General features: G+C 37.6%; 1 protein-coding gene across 1 annotated transcript in view; it reads right to left on the minus strand.

Moving 5' to 3' along the window:
* Window positions 1-17374, minus strand: part of LOC128663405 (ADAMTS-like protein 5) — a 113482-nt gene that overhangs the window by 38636 nt on the left and 57472 nt on the right. The window contains 3 exon segments of the mRNA XM_053717721.1: window positions 4860-4943; window positions 6639-6762; window positions 8260-8387. Of these exon segments, the coding sequence (XP_053573696.1) occupies window positions 4860-4943; window positions 6639-6762; window positions 8260-8387 (336 nt within the window).

Raw genomic sequence — 17374 nt, forward strand, 5'->3', positions numbered from 1 at the left:
TTGAAGTCCAGAAGATATCCCTGAGATATGATCTCCAACGCCCAGGGATCCTGGACATCTCTTGCCCACGCCTGGGCGAAGAGAGAAAGTCTGCCCCCCACCAGATCCGTTTCCGGATAGGGGGCCATCCCTTCATGCTGTCTTAGGGGCAGTAGCAGGTTTTCTGGCCTGCTTGCCCTTGTTCCAGGACTGGTTAGTTTTCCAGGCCTGTCTGTAACGAGCAACAGTTCCTTCCTGTTTTGGAGTGGAGGAAGTTGACGTTGCTCCTGCCTTGAAGTTTCGAAAGGCACGAAAATTAGACTGTTTGGCCTTTGATTTGGCCCTGTCTTGAGGAAGAGTATGACCCTTACCTCCAGTAATGTCAGCGATAATTTCTTTCAAGCCGGGCCCGAATAAGGTTTGCCCCTTGAAAGGAATATTAAGCAATTTAGATTTAGAAGTCACGTCAGCTGACCAGGATTTAAGCCATAGCGCTCTGCGCGCCTGGATGGCGAATCCGGAGTTCTTAGCCGTTAGTTTAGTTAAATGTACAATGGCATCAGAAACAAATGCATTAGCTAGCTTAAGTGCTTTAAGCTTGTCCATAATTTCATCCAATGTAGCTGTGTGAATGGCCTCTTCTAGAGACTCAAACCAGAATGCCGCAGCAGCAGTGACAGGCGCAATGCATGCAAGGGGCTGTAAAATAAAACCTTGTTGAACAAACATTTTCTTAAGGTAACCTAATTTTTTATCCATTGGATCCGAAAAAGCACAACTATCCTCCACCGGGATAGTGGTACGCTTAGCTAAGGCAGAAACTGCTCCCTCCACCTTAGGGACCGTCTGCCATAAATCCCGTGTAGTGGCGTCTATTGGAAACATTTTCCTAAATATAGGCGGTGGGGAAAAGGGCACACCGGGTCTATTCCACTCCTTGCTAATAATTTCTGTAAGCCTTTTAGGTATAGGAAAAACGTCAGTACACACCGGTACTGCATAGTATCTATCCAGCCTACATAATTTCTCTGAAATTGCAACTGTGTTACAGTCGTTCAGAGCCGCTAAAACCTCCCCTAGCAATACACGGAGGTTCTCAAGCTTAAATTTAAAATTAGAGATCTCTGAATCCGGTTTCCCTGGATCAGATCCGTCACCCACAGAATGAAGCTCTCCGTCCTCATGTTCTGCAAACTGTGACGCAGTATCGGACATGGCTCTCACAGCACCAGCGCGATCTGTTCTCATCCCAGAGCAATCGCGCTTGCCTCTTAATTCTGGCAATTTAGATAATACTTCTGTCAGGGTATTATTCATAATAGTAGCCATGTCTTGTAAAGTGATTTGTATGGGCGTCTCTGATGCACTTGGCGCCACAATATCACGCGCCTCCTGAGCGGGAGGCGAAGGTACTGACACGTGAGGAGAGTTAGTCGGCATAACTTCCCCCTCGTTGTCTGGTGATAATTCCTTTATAGATAAAGACTGACCTTTATTATTTAAAGTGAAATCAATACATTTAGTACACATATTTCTATGGGGCTCCACACTGGCCTTCAAACATAGTGAACAAACAGATTCATCTGTGTCAGACATGTTTAAACAGACTAGCAATAAGACTAGCAAACTTGGAAAACACTTTAAATAATTTTACAAGCAATATAGAAAACGTTACTGCGCCTTTAAGAAGCACAAAAAAAACTGTCACAGTTGAAATAACAATGAACCAAATCAGTTATAGCAACCAAATTTTCACAGTAAATGTATTAAGTTAGCAGAGCATTGCACCCACTTGCAAATGGATGATTAACCCCTTAATACCCAAAACGGATAAGCAATAGAGAAAAGGGCGTTTTTTAACACAGTCAAACACACTGTCACAGGTCTGCTGTGACTGATGACCTCCCTCAAAATGACTTTTGAAGTCCCCTGAGCTCTCTAGAGACGTCCTGGGTCATGCAGGAAGAAGCAGGAAGACTGAGACTGAATTTTTACTGCGCAAAAAAGCGCTAAAATAGGCCCCTCCCACTCATTATTACAACATTGGGAGCTTCAGTTAACTGTTTCTATGCAGAAATACAAGTAAGCCATGTGGAAAAAATTTATGCCCCAATAAGTTTTATCACCAATGTACCTCACAAAACGATTAAACATGCCAGCAAACGTTTTAAACATCCTTTTTTAAAGAGTATGCATCTCTATTGATAAGCCTGATACCAGTCCTTCTACTGCATTTAAGGCTTATTACATCACTTCAGTATTAGTAGCATTTTCTTAGTCAAATTCCATTCCTTAGAAAATTACTTTACTGTATATATTTTAATCAGCCTGATACCAGTCGCTTTCACTGCATTTACGGCTTTACTTACATTACATCGGTATCAGCAGTATTTTCTTAGTCAATTCCATTCCTTAGAAAAATATTTTACTGCACATACCTTATTTGCAGGAGACCCCGCACGCTATTCCCTTTCTGAAGTTACCCCACTCCTCAGTATGTGCGAGAACAGCCAGTGGATCTTAGTTACTTCTGCTAAGATCATAGAAAACGCAGGCAGATTCTTCTTCCAAATACTGCCTGAGAAAAAACAGCACACTCCGGTGCCATTTAAAATAACAAACTTTTGATTGAAGAAATAAACTAAGTATAAAACACCACAGTCCTCTCACGACCTCCTATCTAGTTGAGGGTTGCAAGAGAATGACTGGATATGACATGTGAGGGGAGGAGCTATATAGCAGCTCTGCTTGGGTGATCCTCTTGCAACTTCCTGTTGGGAAGGGAATATATCCCATAAGTAATGGATGACCCGTGGACTGAATACACTTAACAAGAGAAATTAGTTTGGAAATTCTAGAGAAATGCTTAAATAATGCATTACACTTTAACTAAATCCATTAGATTATAGTCTACTGTAGATTTAGTCGACTGCAATCTTATATTTAGTCGACTAAAACTAAAACAAAATCAGATGATTTAATTATGACTAAAACTAAATCAAATTTCTGTCAAAATTAACACTGGTAGAGAGGATTCACACTTTAAAGGGACAGTAAACTTAAAAAAAATAATGTTAGATCAGAAAAGTCTGGAGAGGAGACCAGGTAAGTCCAACTTTGATAGCAAAATTCTCTCAAAGCTTTTGATATAGAAAACTTCTGCTAATTGTGCAGAATTATATAATATTTTTTAAGTTTACTGTCCCTTTAATGCTCAGAAAGGAGTAGATGAAACTCCAAATTACATTCCTCATAAAGTCCTTGATACCTTAGTGGGTTGAGGAAGGGGTAACATAGTAGATAAGGTTGAAAAAAGACTGAAGTCCATCGAGTTCAACCTATACAAATCTAAAATACTTACAAAAAGCTCCCGTTAAGCTTAAATAACCCCACTAAAAGGTGACCCATTTAATACTAGCAATCATATAAATGAATTTTGTTTATATACAGAAATGTATCCAGACTATTTTTAAATGTATCTATGGTATTAGCATGCACTACCTCCTTTGGTAATGAGTTCCACAATTTTATTGCTCTTACAGTGAAAAAACGTTTCCGTTGCAGGAGATTAGGGGCTCCATGTACGAAGCAGTGAAAGCTGCTCCGGAGCCTTTGCGGGGCAGGTTCGCATATGCGAGCCTGCTTCCCGCAATGTAAGAAGCAGCGGTCATTAGACCGCTGCTTCCTACACCCTACGCCACCTCTTAGGTGGCGAAGCAAAATCACCGAGAGCTCGCTCGCTCTCGGTGATTGACAGCCCCTTCAGTCGCGCGACTGAAGGGGCGGGCATTACACACTCCGCTGAGTGTGTAATGATACATACAGGCAAGCGGATCAATAGATCCGCTGCCCGTGTGTAGCGGAGGCGGGCGGACAGCTTCGCGAGTTAAGAAGCTGTCCGCCCGCCTCTTAGTACATGGAGCCCTAAATCTCCTTTCCTCCAACCTTAAATTATGACCTCTTGTCATAAACAATTTTCTTGGAACCTACATCTGTTTTTTCTGACCAAATGGGTCTGACTAGGATGTTGGATGTTGACCATATCTACTATATGGGGAATAATAAAAACACAAATATTAAAGGTACACTGAACCCAAATTTTATTATTTTGTGATTCAGATAGAGCATTCAATTTTAAGCAACTTTCTAATTTACTCCTATTATCATTTTTCTTCGTTCTCTTGCTATCTTTATTTGAAAAAGATGGCATCTAAGGTTTTTTTTGGTTCAGTACTCTGGACAGTACTTTTTTATTGGTGGATGAATTTATCCACCAATCAGCAAGAACAACCCTGGTTGTTCACCAAAAATGGGCCGGCATCTAAACTTACATTCTTGCATTTCAAAAAAAAGATACCAAGAGAATGAAGAAAATTTGATAATAGGAGTATATTAGAAAGTTGCTTAAAATTTAATGCTCTATCTGAATCACAAAATAAAAAATTTGGGTTCAGTGTCCCTTTAAGCAGGGCACTCCATCCGTCAGTCATTTTATTCTATGGTTTGTACTGATAGTGTCCTTTTATTCGCTACTTACTGGAACATTGAATTGCTTATTGACACGACACGCTTGTTTCTAGTAGATATGCTGCCTACTTGGCAGTTTGCATTATATGTTGATAGAGTTATAATGGTCTTGCCTATGTCTTGCCAATTATTATTTTATTGTATTCTGTTTTGTACTTATATATATATATATTTTTAAAAATAATAAACTAAAATAAACAATTTACAAAGTGAAATTAGAGGAAAAGGGGAAAACTAAGTAAGAAAGTTTTTTATAAAGGTTTTTTTTTTTACCACACATAATTATGCATTACAATCTCAAACCGTTTTGTCCCTTATAACAATACATTCCCTCTCTGTGTTTATAATCTTACCTAAATAGTTGTTACTCTTGTCAGTCACCTTGATGTTGGTAGCACCTGCAGGAATTTTTGTCACTTCATTGTAGCCAAAAAGCCCTAAAATGATAATTGAACAGTCAGAGGAAATGATGCGAAAACATTAGGTACATTTTAGCAAAACCAAACATCATTAAAAATCTCCAGGTAGTTCTGTCATTGCTCAGTAACGTACCTGACTGAGTACTTAGAGATAAGTGTTTTTCTAAAGCTGATATTTTTATACATGAATGTAAGGAATTTAGTTTAAGTAAAGACGGAATGCACTTGACTTTTCATGGCTGCAATCAACATAACAGCAGTCTTTATTCATTAAAAGGAAGCATCAAACTCTATATGTTTGAAAAATAGAAAATAATAGCTCCAATAACCTGCCGGAATGCAAAATGTAGAATAAATGGAAATGAGAGAGAAATAAAATATTATTATGAAGAAAAAAAACAGAAAGGAGAAATGTTCTCAGGTTCCAAAACTTCCTAAAATAACAAATATACTGACACAAATACCTCACCGTACAGGCACTACTGATTAGCATTCAAAGTCTCCTTTTCTGTTGATGATAGTACAATTAAAGGGACTTTTATAAATCAAATATGGTATGCTCTAAGTAGTTAGATCATGTCATTTTAGCACTACTGGTCCTGCAAGTCTATGCCTTTAAACCCTGCAAAAGGGTTAAAGTACCACTTGGAAGCCACAGAGAACTGCTTGTCCTGAGCAGATATGGCCTGTGAGCTAATCAGCAGCTGCAGTCACGAGACCACCAATTAACAGCTGTGGCTCAAACTGGTACTTTAACGATGTGTTTAACTGCTTTAATTATGGGTTTATACTCTTTGTGGTGCGTAAACAGAGTTTGATGCAAGCATATGTGCAATAATAAAATGTTATAATGCATTATGCCTATAATTATGACTCTTTCAGCTTTAATCCGAGAAACTAAGCATTTCTGACAAAAACATGAAAGGATATGAATTAAAGAAACAAAACTAGTTATTAAATACATGAGACATGGCTAACCTGAGAAATGTTTAGAATGGTAGCACTAAAGTAAGTGATGTGACACAGAATGAAAGTGGCAGAAGCAAAACACATAAGGGGCTAAGTAGAAGAGGTCAGAACCACCCATGTTCACATAGTTATCATCTAGTTAGGCCACTGCCTTCAAAATAACAAACACAATTGTGAAGCATTATATGGTTAAGGCTAAGCAGTTCTCTTAGACGTGCTGACAAATTTCAGTTAAAGTATGAGAGTCAGACACTCATTTCTAGGAGCCAGAAAAGTGTGTTTGTATACAGATATACATAAGAGGAAGAATAAAACACAATGTTAATAGCCAGACATAAAATAATATATATATATATATATATATATATATATATATATATATATATATATATATATATGTTCTATATAGACAGATAGATAGGGGCTAAGGTGTGTGTGTGATTTTATATATATATATATATATATATATATATAGATAGATAGATAGATAGATAGATAGATAGATAGATAGATAGATAGATAGATAGATATATCACTTAGATAGACATGATAAGAGGCACAGATCTGAAATAATAAAATGATAAAAAGCTTATCTTGAATCCCCCTCCCACCCATGTTTATTTGGGTGTAGGTAAACTAACTGTATAGCCAGATCTGTTCTTTTTTATCTAATGCAGAAGTAGGGAGGGAGTTACCAGCCAGCAGGAGTTTGATGGGTTATTGCAGAATGATTGAGGCAGTTACCAGAAGCTGGGTACTTGGTAGTGTAGATATTGTGGTAGTGTCTGCATGAGATATTCTTCCCTCCACACACCCCACAAATGTCAATCTTCTCTTCTGAGCCCAAGATGTTGTCACAGCCGATTTGCTATCAAAAGAAGTGGCAATAGTTAGTGCTGTATGCTATTAAGAGGTCACTAGAGTCATAGGAATGCTGGTTCTTTATTTTTTGCTCATATTAAACTATTAAGGCAGATTGACGTCGGGGTCCGCAGCTAGTATGATATGCAGGCTGAATGTCACTGCCTTTTCCCTTGTTAGAACAGGAAAAAACTTTCCAGAAACTTTACAATTATGAATAAAACTTGATCTAGTATATTTTAATCATGCGGCATTCTAGATTGCCACCAATGTATAATTTGACATTTAAAGCAAATTCCTGCAAAGTAAACTTAAAACACACTTCGACATTTAAAAAAATGAGGACACAGCAACAGACAACACAGCACAAAAGATTCAATTTTATTAATGCTCTTTTTGAAAAATATTAACACAGACCCATCTCAGAGATATCAGAGAGAGAAGAGAGATACAAAGAGCTCAGTCTGTCTTAAAAACACATCAGAAAACCTATTTCCAAATCAAAATAGGCATGCAAAATCATTTCAAAACAATGTTCCATAAAATACCTATTTTAGGCACGGCTTTAACTTTAAGCAAGAACAGCGCTGAATTTGCATGTCCTATAAACATGTGCATAGAGAGATACATCTGACCCTAAAGATAGGACAAGACACAGCACAGGAAATTGTACCCTAAACAATCCAATATTACAGAGCACCACAAGAAACGTTAGTCAACTAGATCTTCCTCATCATAAATTCTATATTTCTATATACTATGGCATGCATGATGATATATTTTTAAACTTTAATGACTGGTAGGAACAACACAAATCTTAATAGACCATAATTAATATTTTACTAGTAGAAGTCTACAACTTCAGTAGAGTCTAGACCTCTATGCCACCACAAATCTCCTAATAGAAGATGTTTCTTAGTACTTATGTGTATAGTGGTTATTATGTAGCTCACCCACATTGTGTTTTCTAAGTATCAGGAGCAGAAAAAACTCCATAATCTTCTGAACAAACAATGTCAATCAGCAAAATATCGTTAAGTGAACTGATACTCACTGAATTAAAGAAACGATAGATGCCAGAATGCTGTATTATAGGCTACAGACTGTCAAGTGGCTTGAAGGAGGACATCTGAAAGCTCCAGAAACCCAGATACTATATCATAAAGCTGTGTACAAATTGCTGATAGAGCCTGCTCTGCAAAGGGCATATTTCCTACATACATTAGAAATATTTGTTTATTTTTTTTGCAGTGGGTTGTTTTTTGTGCCCAACCCATGTATTGTTAAAATCATATGTTGTTACTTACATTCTTTTTTCCATATTCTTTTATGTTATATAAGGGTAAAGCCTCCAAACTGTATTCAGCTACACAATTATTATATTTAAAATGTGTTTTATGACTTGCTTTCTATATACATTTACATTGCTTTCACAATCACATTATGTAGAGTCACCATAAGTGTCCATCCAATGCTTTAATAACAAAGGGATAATCAAACTTACCAAGCACTGTCCTTTTATGCAGATGCCCTCGTAGTCCACACTGCACCGTGTCCCATCCAAAACCCAACCAAAGTTGTAATAAAAATTCTGTCCCTGTGCCAAACAGCTGAGTTCACAGTCACTCTGCCCTTAATAGTGAAAGAAGCATACGAAAATGAAATTGGAACATAGCAACAGCATACAATTATTTTTATAGATAATTCAGAATTATTTATTTATTTAAATACTAGCATTTAGGTTATTCTGAACATTTATATTTAGGTATAAGCATAACACACATACTTTGTTACACATGGAGCTCAACATCTTGTAATGACACAACAAAGGACATTTTGGAAGATGTCCAGCCGTGGGATTAATCTAGGTCACACTGGTTCAGGCAAACCTTTTCCTAAACTTTCCCCAGTTTGCACGAACCAGTGAGCAGGTGCTGTCATCTTGCAGGTGTGCAGAGATTATATACCCATTGAGATGATGTTTGTTACCAGCTCCTCCTCTGGGCTAGACATCCATCTCTGTGTGGTTTGAATGCACAAAATTGTGTTTTTATAGCATGTAAACCATCAAACTGGTATATAGGTGAGATGCAACACTACTTCCTAATCGAGATAATAACTGACAAAGTCAAATGTGCAGATAAAATATAGGTTTGTTTTTTGTGCTTGTATATATATATATATATATATATATATATATATATATATATATATATATATATATATACACACACATACATACACATATATACACATACATACATACATATACATACACACATATACATACACATATATACAGAGCTCATAATTTCTACTAGCCATTGGCAAGTGGAAATTTAATGGTGACAAGTGAAAATTAGTTAGTGAATATTGAGTTTGAAGTCTGGTGGCATGTTGTAAGTAGCAAAGTTGGCACATTGTCAGTGCTGCAATAGGAATGTACATTCTGCAAGTACAAACACACATTTTAGGCTATGTACTAAAACTATTACCTAAAGGGATATTATATATCCATGAAAGTGCAAGGATATGTTATTCAACTAGGGCTGTAGGGACCCCATTAGATTGTTACTTCTGAGAAGGTAAACAGGGGGAGAGAGTGAGACATTGGAAAGGAAAAGTGAAAGAGAAAGAGAAAGAAGAAGAGGAAGAGGAAGAAGAAGAGGAAGAGGAAGAAGAAGAGGAAGAGGAAGAAGAAGATAGAATTAAGACAGAATGGAAAAAAAATGTGAGTAAGGGAAAAAGAGTGTGAAGAGAAGATATGGCCTGAGAGAGAAGGGAGAGGGTAAAAAAAATAAATTTATGTAAGAACTTACCTGATAAATTAAGCTAGTGATGTAAGAGATATACATTCCTACCTGGAGGGGGCAAAGTTTCCCAAACCTCAAAATGCCTATAAATACACCTCCCACCTACCTCAGTTTAACGTATAGCCAAGTAGTGAGGTGTAAAAAAGGAGTAAAAAGCATACAAAAAGATGAACTGGAAAAATAATGTGCTTTATACAAAAAAAATCATAACCCCAAAAAATTATGGTGGGTCTCATGGACTCTTGCCAAATTAATCAGGTAAGTTCTTACATAAATTATGTTTTCTTTCATGTAAGTGGCAAGAGTCAATGAGCTAGTGACATATGGGATATAATACCCAAGATATGGAAGTCCACGAGTCACTAGAGAGGGAGGGATAAAATAAAAACAGCTATATCCGCTGAGAAATTAAATCCAAAAAAATAATTACATTTTCTTAAAAAATTCAAAAAATTCAAATCATAGGTATTAGAATCAAACTGAGACAGATGCCTGAAGAACCTGTCTACCAAATGCTGCTTCCGAAGAAACAAACACATAAAAATGGTAAAATTTAGTAAATGTATGCAAAGAAGACCAAGTTGCTGCTTTACAAATTTGATCAACTGAAGCTTCATTCTTGAAAGCCCAAGAAGTAGCAACTGATCTAGTAGAATGAGCTGTAATTCGCTGAGGCGGAGACTGCCCTTCCTCCAAATAAGCTTTGTGAATCAAAAGTTTCAACCAAGATGCCAGAGAAATGGCAGAGGCTTTTTGACCTTTCCTGGAACCAGAAAAAAATAAATAGACTAGACGTCTTTCTGAAATCTTTAGTAGCCTCAACATAATATTTCAAAGCTCTTACCCCATCCAAACAATGTAAATACCTTTCAAGAGTATTCTTAGGATTAGGACACAAGGAAGGAACAACAATTTTACTATTAATGTAGTTAGAATTCACAACTTTTAGGCACAAATTTAAACGAAGTCTGCAAAACAGCTTTAACTTGATGGAAAATCAGATAAGGAGACTTTCAAGAGAGAGCAGACAATTCAGAAACTCTTCTAGCAGAAGAGATAGCCAAAATAAATAACACTTTCAAACAAAGTAATTTAATATCCAGAGAATACATAGGCTCAAAAGGAGGAGCCTGTAAAATCTTCAATACCAAATTGAGACTCCAAGGAGGAGAAATAGATTTAATAACAGGTTTGATATGAATCAAAGCCTGAACAAAACAGTGAATAGGAAGCTTAGCAATCTTTCTATGAAATAAGACAGAAAGAGCAGAGATTTGTCCTTTCAAAAAGTATTTGTAGACAAACCTTTATCCAAACCATCCTGAAAAAACTGTAAAATCCTAGGAATTCTGAAAGAATGCCAAGAATAATCATGAGTGGAACACCATGAAATATAGGTTTTCCAAACCCGATGATAAATCTTCCTTGAAACAGACTTACAAGCCTGTATCATAGTGCTAATCATTGAGTCAGAGAAACCTCTATGACTAAGCACTAAGCATTTAATTTCTGTGCCTTCAAATTTAGAGATTTGAGATCATGATGGAAAACGGCCCTTGAGACAGAAGGTTTGCCCTAAAGGAAGTGGCCAAGGCTGGCAACTGGACATCCGGACAAGATCCGCATACCAAATCCTGTGAGGCCATGCTGGTGCTATCAGAAACACATAAGATTGTTCCATTATAATCTTGGAGATCACCCTTGGTAGAAAAATGTAAGCAGGTTGGTAAAACACCTGGGAAGGTATTTGGGAAGCTTCATGTTTAGACGAGAGGCCATAAGCTCTATTTCTGGAAGACCCCACATCTGTACAAGATGAAAACACACATCTGGATGGAGAGACAACTCCCCCGGATGTAAAGTCTAACGGCTGAGATAATCCGCTTCCCAATTGTCTACACCTAAGATATGAATCGCAGAAATTTGACAAGAGATGGATTCCGCCAAGAAAGTATCCAAGAAACTTCTTTCATTGCTGAAGGACTTTGAGTCCCTCCTTGATGATTAACATATGCCACTGTTGTGATATTGTCTGTCTGAAAATGTAAAGTTCTCTCTTTAATAGAGGTCAAGCCTGAAGAGCTCTGAAAAAGAAGTTCTAAAATATTGATTGGTAACCTCGCCTCTTGAGGATTCCAAACTCCTTGTGCTGTCAGAGACCCCCAGAAAGCTCCCCAACCTGTAAGACTTGCAACTGTTGAGATCACAGTCCAGGAAGGATGAAGAAAGGAGGCCCCTTGAACAATAAGGTGATGGTTTAACCACCAAGTCAGAGAGAGTTGAGGGTTGGGATTTAAGTATATCAACTGTGATATCCGAGTATAATCCCTGCACCATTGGTGCAACATGAAAATCTGTAGAGGCCTCATATTAAAATGAACAAAGGGTATCGTGTCCGATGCTGCAGTCATGAGACCTTAAACTTCTATGTACATAGCCACTGAAGGGAATGATAGAGACTGAAGGTTTAGACAAGCTAAAACCAACTTCATTTTCTCTTTTCTATTGGAGAAAGAGTCATGGACACTGAATCTATCTGGAAACCTGAAAAGATGACCCTTGTCTGAGGAATCAAGAAACTCTTTTCTAAAATTGATCCTCCAACCATGTCTTTGAAGAAACCACACTAGTTGTTTCGTGCGAAATTCTACTAATTGAAAAGATTGAGCTAGTACCAAGATATCGTCCAAATAAGGAAACACTGCAATACCCTGCTCTCCGATTACAGATAGATGGGCGCCGAGAACCTTTGAGAAGTTTCTTGGAGCTGTCGCTAGACCAAACGGAAGAGCGACAAATTGGTAATGCTTGTCTAAAAAAGAGAATCTCAGAAAACGATAGTGGTCTGGATGAATCAGAATGTGAAGATAAGCGTCCTTTAAGTCTATTGTGGGCATGAAATTACCTTGCTGAACAAAAGGCAGAATAGTCCTTATAGTCACCATCTTGAAAGTTGTGACTCTTACAAAACAATTTAAAATTTCCAGATCCAAGATTAGTCTGAACAAATCTTCTTTCTTTGGGACAATTAACAGATTTTAATAAAAATCCAAACCCTGTTCCTGCTGAGGAACTGAGACAATCACCCCTGAAAGCTCTAGGTCTGAAACACACTTCTGAAAAGCCTGAACCTTTACTGGGTTTGTTGGAACATGAGAAAAAAAGAATCTTCCCATGGGAGGTCTTATTCTAAAACCTATTCAAATCCTGAATCCACTAATTTTGAACAGAATCTGTCCAAATGCCTTGAAATAATTTCAACCTGCCCCCCCCCCCCAATAGTTGAACTGGTTTGAGGGCCGCACCTTCATGCAGTCTTAGGGGATGGATTTGGTTTTTTATAAGGCTTGAATTTATTCCAATTCGGAGATGGTCTCCAATTAGAGCCAGAGGCCTTAGGGGAAGGAGAGGTTTCTGATGAAAGGAACAAAAACAATTGGGAGATTTAAACTTACCCTTAGATTTCTTATCTTGGGCAGAAAAACTCCCTTTCCCCCAGTGATAGTGGAGATAATAGAATCCAATTGATAACCAAATAAATTATTACTCTGAAACAAGAGTTAAGCCATAAAGCTCTTCTAGTTAGAATAGCTAAAGACATATATTTAATATCAATTTTAATGACATAAAATATAGCATCACAAATGAAATGATTAGCATGTTGAAGAAAAAAAACAATGCTAGACAGTTCAGGATCTGATGAATTGCTGTGCTAAGCTGTCTAACCAAAATGTTGAAGCAGCAGCAACATCAGCCATAGAAATAGCAGGTCTAAGAATATAGCCAATATGTAAATATGCTCTTCTAAGATAAGATTTAATCTTCCTATCTAAAGGATCCTTAAAGGAAGTACTATCTTCCATAGGAATAGTAGTACGTTTTGCAAGAGTGGAAATAGCCCCACAAATTGAATTGTCGATATTGTGGAAGCCCGTAGCACAGTTCCGTTGAGTGAGATATCTTTTTGTTGCTCTGTGTTGCTCTAGTTTTTTTTTAATTATATGCACAGGAGGGAAATGGGTACATATGTTGCAATGTATTTTGTTATGCTCACTTAACTGATCTATGAAGATAGTACTATTGATGTATGATGCGACCTTATTAATAAAAATTATTGAATGAAAAAAAAAAAAGAAAAAAAAAAAAGTGGAAATAGCCCCATCAACCTTAGGAACTTTTTCCCAAAACTCTAAATTGTCCACAGGTAAAAGTATACTCCACATTCCACAAATTCCTACATTACCTTAACAATAATAATATGGGGTTAAAATTCACAGGCACATATAGTAGTACAGAAGTTAATTTCTTAGACCTGACCCTATACATTGAAGATGATCAAATATGTACAAAAACTTTCAGAAAACCAACGGCAGGGAACACTTTACTACATGCCACATCACAACACCCTAAACATCTTGCCACAGCAATACCTAAGGGTAAATTTATTAGACTCAGACGCAACACCAAATCAGATGGGGTCTATGATCAACAGGCAATGGAGCTTGAGAACAGATTGGCACAAAGAGGCTATAAGAAGGATACTTTAGCACAATGCCGCCAACAGGTCAAAACTCTAAGTTTTAATCATAAATCTAAGAAAAAATGAAGTAATGACGAATTTTCAGATTCTGTGGTGTTCACCTCTGCATATACCGCACAATTTGATTCAGTTGTCAAAATACTTAAAAAAACATATGCACCTCCTTTTGGGAGATGACATATTGAAGTCTTGTGTTGACAAATGTAAATTTGTTCCTAAAAAACCTAGAACCTTGGGTCAGTCTCTTTCCCCAAGTATGGTTAAAAGGAACACATTAGAGTCAGAATCGAGATGGTTAACACACAAAGGCAATTTCAGGTGTGGTAGTAGAAACTGCAACACTTGTGCCTTAATATTAAAAGGTCATACATTTACTTCTAGTGTCACCAACCAAGTTTTTGATATTGATTTTTATGCTAACTGCAGTACCCAATGGGCTGTATATTTACTGACATGCAACCTACGTAAATATCAATATACAGGACAAACATCCAGAGAGTTAAGAAAAAGAGTAGGAGAACATGTTAGGGATGTCAAAAATTATGTGAAAGAATATGCTGTTGCCAGCCATTTCAATGGCATACACTTTATAAATAAAGCAGATATATCGGTACAAATTATAGATTTAGCACAGGTAACTATTAGAGGGGGTAACAAACACAAAATCCTTGACAAAAAAGAATTGTTTTGGATTTTTTTTTTTTTTATAGTTTTTTATTGAGGTTCTGAACAAGGCATACATAATGTAAGAAAGACAAAATACAATGTCATAAAATACAGTGCAACGCTATACAATAACATATAACACTTCTGAGAGGTCAATGCGAAAGTGAATTCTTCCAAGGAGATGCCTATTATGCTACATGCCCCCTAGCTGAAAAAAGAAAAGAGGCCACTCTTGGACCCCATGGATAGACACAAAACCTTAAATAAGGGGCAATATCTAGGGAAGAGACCACTTTTGGATCTCTACATGAGAGCCTCTTATACATAGAGGAAATAACTGCTCATATAGAAATGCAAGGTAGGATATTGTAGAGGGTCTGAACAAGGCATACAGAAAGTAAGAAAGACAAAATACCATGTCATAAAATACAGTGCAACACTATACAATAAGATATAACACTTCTAGGAAGTCAATGCGAGGCCGCTCTTGGACCCCATGAGTAGACACAAAATCTTAAATAAGGGGCAATATCTAGGGAAGAGACCACTTTTGGATCTCTACATGAGAACCTCTTTTACATATAGGGAATAACTACCCATATAGAAATACAAGGTAAGGTATGATAATTTTTATAAAAAGGAAATTGTAGATATAACTCTGCCTGAGCTGTGACTAAGTTATAACAGTTTAATACTGAGCGATAGATGATAGATAATAGGCGTAGCTGCATTTGGGGCTTAGAGACCAAGGTTGCATATAATATAAAAAAAATTAAACACTTAAAAAGAAGTTAAACACCAGGCTATCACAGGGAGGGCATCTCACTTTCTGAGTTAAATAGCCTCAAGTGAATATAGGCAACAACATCACATATAGGAAAACAAGGTAGTGTGATTTAACAAATATAGGGTAACAATTTAATATGAAACTGTAGGCGTAGCAGTATAAAAGCTTAGAGACCATGGCTGCATGAGAAAATTAAATAGATAGGAGGGAGCCATAAACAAGGTTGTCACATTGAAAAAATCACTGTTTCTTAAGCTACATACAAATAACAGTTGCTTCAATAACACTCTAATCCGTAATAGATCATGCTTAGGCTTTATAATGAGCTATTAAGGGGAAAAACTAGGTAAACATCCCACCACCCCGGCCGCTGGTAGCAGGACATAACCTCTAACGTGCGTTCATAAAATCCCCATAAGGACAGTGGGAGGTCCCCCAAAATGTTCAGTAGATTTAAAGGAGTGCAGGGAGCCTACACACATTATGTAGATGATCCTGAAATAAGTATACTAATAGTAAAGAGTCAAATGGTGATAGAGTATAACAGCACTATGATAGATGACCGCACCACTACTGAACTCGGCATCCCAATAGTGACAGGTATGGTTGCAGTGACATCTTGTAGAAAGTCATTGTCCACTCCTGTCACTCCTGTTAGCATCAGTCTCTGTCAGACCACCAGGGTCCCATTGCAAGTGTGGTCCAATTGCGTTAGATAAATTAATTGACAGAGCCGGCACTTGAGATACACATAATCCCCTCAGCTGTCTGTGCAGACCGATCCGGATAAGACCACCCGCTGGGATATACACTGATGTGTGTCCCGTAACCTTCTGCTGCGGTGTGTAAGTTAAATGGCTCACCCATGAGATAGCGATATGTTCTTCTGACTGAGGCGGCCTGTCATTGCCCTGCAGCTCGGTTAAGTCGTCCCGCCACGTAGGGCTCACAGTGGCACATTCTGAGTTGTCCATCTCAATTTTAGGGGTTGACAGTGGGCTCCAGGATTCTAAACTGTCAGTGCAAGTACCATTAGCCTTCTGTTCCACCAGAGCCGGCTCCGTCCAAATAGCTGTGGGAGGCAATTGGGTGACCGTAGGCTTTAGTGCACCATATAACATGGCTTCAAATGCAGCATGATGCTCCGCTAACAAGCGGTTCAGTTCCAGTAGAATGCTTGCAGCATACGCCATGGTCCTTTGCGTAGATCTGTAGACAGGCAGATTAAATGAAGAAGGCTTCAAGATCAGCACTATGTGCTGCCTAACGACAAGGCCTGAGCGCGCCTCACCGGGGGGTGAAGGTAAGGCCGCAGCCTAAATGTATGCTCCGGGTGCTCCAGGTCACGTTCTTTTGTAAGATAGTAGGCTCACTTGAAGCAGGATCTTTAGGGTCATATAAATCAAGTTATAAGGCGAATGGATGAACCATCTAGAAAGTTATATTAATAAAAAAACAATGCAGAGGCTGGAGCTGAATGGTAATGTGCGACCTATCATGGCCGCCTCCCCAATTGTTTTGGATTTTAAAACTTCAAACCAAAACCCCCTCAGGTATCAATAGAGAATTTGACATCAGTTATTTTATTGATGACTGAGTTTTATATTCACATAAATTTCAGCATATTCCATAATATTTGTCTATATTTTCTAATATTAGGACCCATGCATAATAGATTTGTATATTATTATTATTATGGGTATTAACATTTTGACCTTCCAGTATTTAGCATTGCCTATAGACCATTGTGTTAAATATTAGTTCATAAATTGTAAAATTTTACAAATATGTATAAATTCACACATGTGAGTTG

This window comes from Bombina bombina, chromosome 6 (genome assembly GCF_027579735.1).
Source record: "Bombina bombina isolate aBomBom1 chromosome 6, aBomBom1.pri, whole genome shotgun sequence".
Lineage (NCBI taxonomy): Eukaryota > Metazoa > Chordata > Amphibia > Anura > Bombinatoridae > Bombina > Bombina bombina.